General features: G+C 31.6%; 1 protein-coding gene across 7 annotated transcripts in view; it reads right to left on the minus strand.

The window, feature by feature from the left end:
• Positions 1–5,345, minus strand: part of LOC139485901 (CUB and sushi domain-containing protein 3-like) — a 30,306-nt gene extending 24,961 nt beyond the window's left edge. For 3 of the 7 annotated variants that reach the window (XM_071270564.1, XM_071270559.1, XM_071270557.1), the window contains exon 1: positions 5,002–5,345. In XM_071270564.1, coding sequence (XP_071126665.1) covers positions 5,002–5,077 — 76 coding nt within the window. In that variant the 5' untranslated portion in view covers positions 5,078–5,345. Of the gene's footprint in view, positions 1–133; positions 428–5,001 lie in introns of those variants that run through there. The other 4 variants (XM_071270560.1, XM_071270558.1, XM_071270562.1 and 1 more) reach the window with 3 other exon arrangements.
• Positions 5,346–10,781: the final 5,436 nt, after the last annotated feature.

Consider the following 10,781-nt stretch of genomic DNA (forward strand, 5'->3'; position numbering starts at 1 on the left):
ATGTTTTGGTATTTCAACTTTTCTAACTTAAAAAAACGCAAAGTTGCTTTAATGTATACCCATCTGCAACATCAAACTCATTTACAAATTCTAATCATTTTGTTATATGCATACTTAATCTTTTACTGTGTACCTATATGAGTGCTTAATCATTTGAGCATATTCCACATACACGGTGGGTATGGTTGTCCTGCGAGAGAACGTTCTGTGCTGGTGACTCGGTCCTGACGGGTGCTGGTGATCAATGAAAAAATGTAAACAAAGACGAAAATGATGATTTTTGACGTTTTCACTCATAAAAAACGGAAGAAAACAGTTAAGATTTTTTTATTTTGTTTCTTATGGGTTCATATGTAAACCATTAAAAAGTTGATCCTCTTAACTGTTTCAGTAAGCGTAACACAAAAATGCTCATTTTCAGAAAATCTGGAACTGAAAAAATAAAACAAAAATGCTTATAGAGTCCGCTTTCTATACCGCAATCCACACGACAAAACTATTTTGTGAAAAAACATTGCAATTTATTAAAATTTAGCATTTTCTCAATTTATTCATGTCCTGATACTGTGCTGGTGGGTCCTGTCATTGTGCTGGTGGGTCCTGATACGGTGCTGGTGATTTTGGATAAGAAGTTGGTCATATTTGAAACAAATGTTACAAAATCAATAAAATTGGGCAGATAATTGTTGTCAATAGGATCTATGACTCCTATTTTAGATCTTGTGCATACATTTGGCTGTTTAATATGTGTTTTCAAATGATCGTAACTTGTATTACATAATTACATAAAAGGGCAACATCTTTCGTCCAATATCAGATAACAATATATAGTATCTAAAATAAGAATAGTTTTATTAAGATATTAAATGCCCCTTACATTAATGCTTCAACAATGATCAAAGCCCATGCCGCATAGACATGTTTGTTAGCGCTCCGCATACCTCTCCCCACTTCCCCCCAACCAACACTCCTCATTTCCTCCTTCATGGTTACAGTGGTGTACCAACACAACAATTTATCACATAAAATAATAACACAAAGACACACATTATTGAACAACGAATGCTCGCAGGTACTGAAAGCTAGTTCAAAGCCGCATTTTCAACTAATAGATAAACGTTCTCATATACAAAAATCCACACGTGTCGATTAAAAAAGACTCAAAACTTAAGTTCACATTTTAATGCTTGATGAAGTAGAACTTTAAAAGTGTGCAGTGAATCTTGTGCTCACAACAGTTATTGTCATAATTATGTTTACACTAGAACACACCCGTGATATCGCGGGTCCGTGACTTAATTAAAGTATAGAACTATGCGTATTATCTGATAAAGTCATGCCGATTATAAGATGCACAGTTTTCTCTGCTTTAAAAAAGCTTTCTGTTTGAACCCGTCGACCTTCAACTTATCAATTATTGGTAATATTAATTATTTGGAAAACAAAAGTGCCTGGAATGAAGTATTTTTTAATCAACAGCATTGTCCTATATTAGTTATTTGATCTTTGATTCGCTGTTTTGCGTCATGCCGGCTAACAAATTGAAAACTGTACCTATACGCCTTAATTTAAGTCCAAATCTTTAGTATTCGTATTGTCATCTTAGAAAGTCATACTGATTAAAATACTACAATAGGGAACAATGTGACAATGGTTGAATTTAGTAGTGTCAACCCTGTGGTTATGACCCGTGTATATAGCAAAATCCTAAATACACCGTATGGTGGTGCGCCTGTTAGATGCGGAACGTACAGTTAAGGTAATAAGTTACAGGTGAATATACTATTGGTATCGGTATCGGATTCGACCCGGAACTTGTTAATTATTGGCAATATTAATTATGTGGACTGCAAAAGGGTCTGGAGTGGTGTAATTTTTAATCAACACCAATGTCCTATATTAGCTATATATAAAGTTGAATTCTTTGATTTGTCGTTTTTACCTGATGACGGCTGACAAATTAGACCTCGTCATTTTAGTATTATAGATAAGACTTATAAAGGAATTAAGAAGGTACCAAGAAATATTTTACAGTTCAATTTAATGATCATGAATGGAAGAAAATGGTACGGAATATTAAAGCCGATTTTAATGAGTGTGTAGACAAAGGGAATATCTTTGTTTATCTTGCTTGCTGAACAAAAAAGTCATTATTAGGTTATGTAAACTACCCTACTTTAAGAGTAGACTAGTCCGACAAATGACACATCTTTCTGTCTAGAAGACCAGGCTACTTCGAGAGGAGGGTAGTATACCTTACCTAACAATGACTTCACGGTTTAGCTAACAAGCAAGCTAACCAAAAATATTACCTTTGCCTACATACTCAATGGAATCGGCTGTAACTAAAAACTCGAATACATTTTAACAGACAGTGGTCATGTTTGTTGATGAATATTGTTTTTTCTAGATTCACTCTTGAAAAATCATTTGGTAACATTTGGTCAAGTAATTTCAGAAAAGATCATTTTGTAATTGCGGACGCCAAGACAATACATGAACCTCACACCCCTCGACACAGGTGAGCTTATATATGATCTTATGGCGAATCGTGTCGATTAAAAAAGACTCAAAACTTAAGTTCACATTTTAAAATGTTTGATGAAGCAGAACATTAAAAGAAATACCTGATAACCGTTCAGACAAAAAAATTATGTTGAAAGAAATCTTAGTTTTGTTAGTGTTCTCTAGGTTATCTCGTCTTCATTCTCTGACATATTTAAATCTTACGGGAAACTATTCCAAGCTTAAAACTTTCACTGTAACCTCGCTCTAACTTACCCCCATCCCCCCCCACCCACCCCAAAAAAAAACCAGCAAAAAAACCCACTTTTGTCATTCTTATAGTCAGCACTAAATTGTTCACAAACAAATGTGTTTTAAGCTGCTAAAGACATTTGATTCAAACGCTCAGAAAGTCCTTTGTTCTATATTTTTGCTCTCCATTTTTATGCAAAACCTTTTACATTTTTATTTTATGGGTTATTGTTTGGTTTCTTATAGAAATTTGTCCATTGACAACAAACATACCACATCATCTACTTTATATAAGTATTGTATAAATTACAACGTATTTTGGTGATCTTGCAAAATGATCGTAATCCCGAAAATCGTTAACATATTTTCTTATCTTAAAGAAAGGTTCCATTAACAGGCCAATAAATAAGATTACAGTTAATTTAAAAAAAAAAAAAAAAATAGGGGTATTTTTCTCTCATAATAACAGTAAACAGATTCACAACAATGTCAATTTCAAGAAAGCAGACAACAGTTAATTAGTCAATAACAGTACAGCATCAATGATCTTGAATATATGGCACTTTTAACTACAATTCCGTTTAACGAACTTGCACGACTTTTGCAATATAATATTGTTGTAATATACTTTGCATGGTACTTATGACGCATCAGAGAAAAATTAAGGAACAAAATAGTCGTTTTATTGCCGTTCTGATACAATGTAAACAAACCCACCAGCACAGAATCAGGACCCGCCAGCACCTGACAAGACCAAATCACCAGCACAGAACGTTCTCTCGCAGGACAACCATACCCACCGTGACATATATATTGATCAGATGAATAAAATTCAATTATCTGATGGATAGGGACTACAATTTTATAAATTGATATCCTGATCTAGCAAGAACTGAGATGAAATAAAAAAGGCTTAAGATAGGATGAAAATGAATATTCTTCCTGAAATTGACTTCTCTCAATCGATTTATGACTTTTGAAAGGCGTTATACTAGTGTTGCCTTTATCTACTACATAAAATGTAAAAACTATTTTGATACAAATCATGAAAATGGTAAATAACGTTTTGCGCGAACTGAATAAGATGGACAACGATTTGTTTGTAATACTAAGGAGTTTTCTTCCTCCAAAATATAGATATTGTTTAAAACCTTTCGGATTTGTATTTCCTCAATACTGTTCAACTTCGTACTTTATTCAGCCTTTTTTATTCGAGCATCACTTGTTAGTCTTTTTGTGGTAATAAAACGCATGTCTGGCTAATAGGATTATCATATTATTCACATTTCACTCCGGTGAAAACAGATTTTCATTTTTAGGAAAAAAAATCTATACATTCTCCCCCTTCCCCCATAAGTTTGAAGAAATTAAGGGTGTACTTAGGTAATCTAAGGTAAAATTAAATAAATCAAGAATTCAAAATTGATACTTTAGGTTTGAAGAGTATTATTTAAGGATCAAAATAAGCCAAAAATATTGATAGGTCATGGAGCTCCTTTTCGAGATATTTGATTTATAAAAAATGCCGATAAAAGGATGACTCTGACTTTTACCATATAATTGCACTGGTATTATTTGGGTGTAAAAACAGAAGAAAGAAAATCAAGAATCTACTTAAATTTTGCTTTTTATGACTTTTATGAGCTAATAAGTCTTATGTTAAAAAATAAATAGGTGTTATGGGGCAAAATATTTTACCTTGTATCCTATGAAAAAACACCAAGGAGTCCGAACATTTGACACTTATTCCAAAACCTCACCTAAGTATATCCTTAAGGATGTCTGCTGGTCATGTTTTGGAATTTTTGTCAGATTTACGGAATCATCTGGTTTTATCCATTTGAATGCCTTAAAAAAAATACCCCATGAACCCCTATTTTTCTTTTTATGATTCTTTTACAAGTATAATTATAAGTAATTTGTAAAAGTCTTATAACATTTTATTTATTTTTTAATAGTATTTGAGAACTTTAACTGGTCAATGATAAAGCTATGAAAAACCAAGAGAGAACATTTTCCCGCTAACATTACAAAAGCTAATATCTCGAAAACAAGCACATTGACCCCTATATTTGTTTGCTTCTTTGATTCCTCAATTTATTCCCTATCAATGCATACTTGTTTTATGAAAAGTTATTTATTTTGAAACTGAGCAGCGAGCTTTCTTAAGGTGAAACTCGGAAGTTTAATTGTAACCAGTGTTATCTGTACAAAATGAAATTGTAAAAGTTTAAAAAACATTACCTGACGTCGATGAATACATTAAACATATAGTCAATGAAAGAAGGGCGTTGTACAGTTTCGCCATTAATGTTTCCATTTTGACTATACAAATTTACAAATAACAATATTTTCCACTATTTTCCTCAAATGACAATTGAAATTTATATCCTTAATTTATCTCCATTCACGATATAACAAATTTAACAGCTCACATCACAAAACTATATTTATCTATTGAAATTACATGACACACGTTTTTTAGATGTTGTTTATGACAGTTCAATGGTTTATAAAAGAATTATTAAGAAATAATATAAATAACAAAGATTTTAAAAGGCAATCTAATGTACGACAGTGATTTTAAAATACACACCTTATGTTAAATTATGCATGCATTTAACTATTTTGAAGCATGACAATATACTACCAAATTGGTTTAAAATGAAATGTTTATATTCAATTATCTAAACTGTCAATGACCATCTAGATGAAAACGGTTGTTCTAAAGTGAGGTCAATGAAATTAACACAACAGTGGTTTTTAAATCAGTGGCATGATAACACTAGTTCACACTCTAGCATACTTTTAATTTATGTATGCTTGATAAATATACAATATAAGCCCTTAGTAAGGTTTTTGATTGATCTGATAAGAGAAAATTGTTTTACTATTTTATGGTAAAGATGAAGAAAAATTATATTTTATGTTAATTTGTGTCATACATATTGTGAGATGTTATGGGAGTAACAGTTTTTATAAAGATGAAAATATGTGTAACACATCGACCATGACATTAATGTGTTTTAAATTATATTAAAAAAGAAATAAATTCATGAAAACTGGTTTTATTATGATTATTTTGATGTTTACCATAGGCATTTGATATTTATATCTTATGAAATACTTTTGTTAAATGGAAATGAAATTAGAGTTTATGGTATATATGCACATTTGTTTGAAAATTGAAAATTAGCCGTTTATCAGTATTCCCATGTACAGGTTTATTTTAAACCAATGTCGTGTGAAGTATACCTAAATAACGAATAGAAATATTTCTGTGTGCGTGATTTAAAATTATTGTGTTCCTGTGACAATCTTAATAGCTTTCATAACTAGGATTGGGTCTTATGAATTTAAATGACATAATATATCATATGAAAGTTTTATTTGCGCAAGCTGCTATCAACCAATTAGTTAATTAATCAATAAACTCAGGTCTTACGACATCAAGATGTTATGGTCCAGCATATGCATGCAATATTTGCGCAGTACGTTATTGTGCTATAATTGTAAATTCTAGTATTCTTGTCTTTCATTGATACCGATGTGCTATGTCTATAGCTACATGTATATGCCTTTTTTGAGTTTCTTTGTTACATAATTATGTGTTTTAGTAGTGATTAAGCTTATGAAAGAATGTTGACGTCTGTAACCCAGTTTTTTACATTTTCATTTTTATGTCGGTTTGTTTTCAATAAAATGGAATTTTATGCGACTGTCATTCACGGTTGAGGTTTCGCTAGATATAAAACTAAGTTTAATTAGAAAATGTCTGTACCAAGTTAGGAATATATCAATTATTTTCCATTCGGTTTTTTGATGTGTTTGAGCTTAATTGTTGACTGCTCAAAATTAAAATCACAAATTCCAAAAGGTTGTGCCAAAAACGGCTATTTGCGACAGTTAAATAACGTTTTACGAAGACAAAGCTTAATACAGAATATTGAAATGAATACCTTTTAATAAATATTATGGTATAATATGACTTAAATGAAAATGTTCACGAAACTGTTTCATTGTCTTTAGCAGCTAAATCATGTGACGTCATATATATACTCGCGATGTCGAATATAAACACTAGACGTATTTTATTCCTTTTGTACGCTTCAGAATGGACGAATCGTTGACAAAAAGAAGATTTTGAGGTTTAAAATATGACTTTCATGTTTAGTCTGTGAGAAATAGCATACTAAAACAGACTGAAATTTAAAATGGTGGCTTTCTTAATTACAGACTGGTAGAACGTTGGTTCTAGGTCATTGTAGGTACACTGGCAAAACATTTTCTGTTACTTTTCAACATCCAAGTGTGTGTTTTCTTTGGAGCAGTATTTTTTATTTGGTTTTCGATTGTGTCCTTATGGCCATTTTAGATCTTTTATATTACTTTTAATATAGAATATCAGAAGTATACTGATACAGTCGGATACGTATAGAAGCATTCAAATATCAAAACAACTTTACATTTCTTATCCTGTGAAAGTGAACCCCCTTGGCATGTTAACCTTCGTGTTTAATACATTTCACTATCAACAAGAACCCAAATGACCATTAATAAAAAAATCGTTTCTATTTGAAATAAGTGTAAATTGCGCTTTGCGCAACCGCTTTTAAGAAAAAATAACCGAAAACACAAATTGATTCGCTCACTTGCTTGATTTAAGCCATGACAATCATGGAAGGTTAGTGTTTTTTAAAGACGGAATTCTGTGTGAAGATGGATTGATTGATTGTTGGTTGCGTAACGTCCAGTGGCATTCTGTGTGAAGAAGTGACGCTCCTAATCTATCTAGAAGTGCAGTTAACAAAATCTTGTACACCATGACATTGATATTAAATATTTGTACTATCAAAGTAATATATCTTATGGTATGTGCACATAATTATGCTTAATGAGTTAAAAGTCATATGAAACGAGTTTTTTAATGTTTGAGACATTATTGAACCAACGCATGCATAGATACTAAACTATGTACTCTATACACGTTTTTATGAAATATTTATTACAAATTTATAGCGTAGTTTGTCAAGTAATATTTGTTTTCAGTGGTTGTCGATCACCAGCTGCATACATTTTCAGTTTCTTGAAGACGTTTTACCAGATCGTGACATTGATAAACAATCAACACAGAATGATGAAGCACTCACGAAATCGTGATGTAATTTTTCAGTAATATGTTGCATGCGTTCATATTTGTTGTATACATTTTACTAACAGCTGTTAAATTATCTGTTATATTCTTATTTTTCTCCTATTGTTGCAGGTACTTGCTTTCTTTCAATCCGAACGTGCGCAGTGCGTTGGCTGAAGTTTTATCGAGAGATTCCATATGAGAAGACAACATTAAATTGCTAAAAAATACATATTCGAAGTTTTTGATCTGTAAAAAGATTTTCCTTCACAAATAAAACCACTTTGAGTTTCACTTCGATTATAGTATATTATATGAATGATTAACCACCAGCATTGTATTTAGTCAGACGAAACATATTTGTGTTGTGCGTAGCGAAATTTTAAAGCGTATTGTGTCTTTGTGAGAAAACAGTCAGTGTTCGAACTCTTAGATTCGTTAATCAGTTATAGACCTTGGACAATTCATATAATTGCCATTGCCATCATTTTCTCATGTTCCTTATGGAATAAAACGATTAATTAATGGTCCCATTGCTTTCTATGTTAAATTCCTTGATTTCAAGCTTTCATAGCACTTTCGTTTTAAATTTAAATGAAGTGAAACTCATTCCATGTCAAAACAATACCTTCTGGTTATCCGTGCTGGAAAAATCATCATACCTTTAATTGCATATAAGACCGCACTGGTTCCAACAAGTTTGGAAGTACTAAAACAGGAACTTCAGATCTGAAAATTAGGCAATAAATGCCCTTATGTTTCAATTTCATACAACTTTTTTTTTTATATAATATAAACATTCACCAAAGGTTTTACAATGATCATTTGATAGCAAAATTGCCAAAATATTTTACACATTAAAAATACTTTAGCTATGTGTAGGAACTATTTTGTTTTAAATATGTACTACTTTCTTGATTGTTTTTTTTTCAGACCTGGCCTTAATTAGTGGTTATATATACCTTATACACATATACATGTATCATCCAGTTCTAAGAATCCAGATAAATTTTGCTATGTTTGGGTTTCGTTTAGTGCATTTATATTTCAATCAGACACAGATTTGTGACATTTTATGGAACCCTGCTCAAAAGTATTTGCATAAACTATATGCCCACTCAGCGTCTACATAGTCGGACATGTGTTAATTTGCGTTATTTCCTAAATGCATATTCCTTAATCTGTCGACAAATTACAGATACTTGTTTGTTGGTTTTCACAGAATATTATTCCATAGTGTTGAAATATAAAATGGTGTGTATGATCACCAATGAGACGAATTTCCATCCAAGTAACAGGTGAACCATCATAAGTCAATGTAGGGCATTCAACTAACGAAGCATTGGTACACACTGAACAAAAAGCTGTAAAGTGCAAACACATGACTATTGTAAAATTATTCAAATAGAAAAACCAACAGTCTTATCTATAAACAAAACGAGAAACGAGAAAAAAATTATAGAGCACATAAAAAACCGACGACCACGGAAAAACATGTTTCTTAGTTAGGACAGTTGCAAACACATACGGCGGGTTTAAACGTTTAAACAGGCACACAACCTTCATCTAAACCTGAAACAGTGGTGAAACATTACAACATAAAAAGACAAAGAATAATTCTTTGTGTTTAGTCATAAATATTCTCTTTCAAGAACCAATCTACTTTAAATCAAATTCCATTTATAATAAAAATATACTGTATAAAATAATATGTCAATATCAATGCTGTTATGTGTAAATTCTTATTGTTGATGATATAGGTTGAAGATACAATGTTAGGTAGAAAGGTAAGAAGTTAGTAATATTATTTAACTTTACTTTCCGCTATATAGATGACGTTATTTCACTAAATAACTCAAAATTTGGTGACTATGTTGAATGCATCTATCCCATCGACCTAGAGATGAAGGATATAACATATACAGTTAATTCGGCCTCATTTCTCGACTTACATCTAGAATTTGACAATGAGGGTCGATTGAAAACAAAACTTTACGACAAAAGAGATGATTTCAGCTTTTCCAATTGTGAACTTTCCATTTCTAAATAGCAACATTCCGGCAGCACCTGCACACGGGGTATATATCTCCCAATTAATACGATATTCCCGTGTTTGCATTTCCTATCATGATTTTTTATTAAGGGTTTCTGCTCACAAGGAAGCTATTAAACCAAGAGTTCCAAATGATGAAGTTGAAATCATCCCTTCGTAAATTTTACGAAGGTCATCACGTGTTGGATGACCGTTATGGAATAACCATTTCACAAATGATATCGGATATGTTCCTTACGTCGTAACTACTATCCCCTTCCCTTTCATGAATGTGACTTACCGAATTTAACCATTTACCGGATTTGTTATACCATAAGCAACACTACGGGTACAACAGGTGAATTTCAAGAAAGGGTAAGCGTTATTATACCATAGAGAATTTCAAGAAAGGGTAAGCGTTATTAAACCATAGAAAATGTCAAGAAAGGGTAAGTGTTATTAAAGCATAGAAAATTATAAAAAGGGTCAGCGTTATTCATGTTATTTAGCGTTATTCATGTTATTTAAAAGAAACATAAATACAAGAGGATAATGGTGTGGACATATTTGTTTTCAGTCTGATTTTGTTCGTTTGATTGCTGTATAATTAACATTTAACAGGTTCATGGTATTGAGGTGCAATATTTGAGTATATAAACAAGTGGTAAATCGCATTTTAATGTGATTAATCGTTGTGCTTAAATAAGGGTTGTAGATTATATATACTAATATGATATATTTGTTTTAGTTTAAATGAACATATACACACATGTGGATAATGGTGAATAATAATTTTGCTTTCATTCGGATAACATACCAATCTGCTTCATGATTGGTTCGTTTTATAATTTCATTACT

Source organism: Mytilus edulis, chromosome 8 (assembly GCF_963676685.1).
Source record: "Mytilus edulis chromosome 8, xbMytEdul2.2, whole genome shotgun sequence".
Taxonomy (NCBI): Eukaryota; Metazoa; Mollusca; class Bivalvia; order Mytilida; family Mytilidae; genus Mytilus; species Mytilus edulis.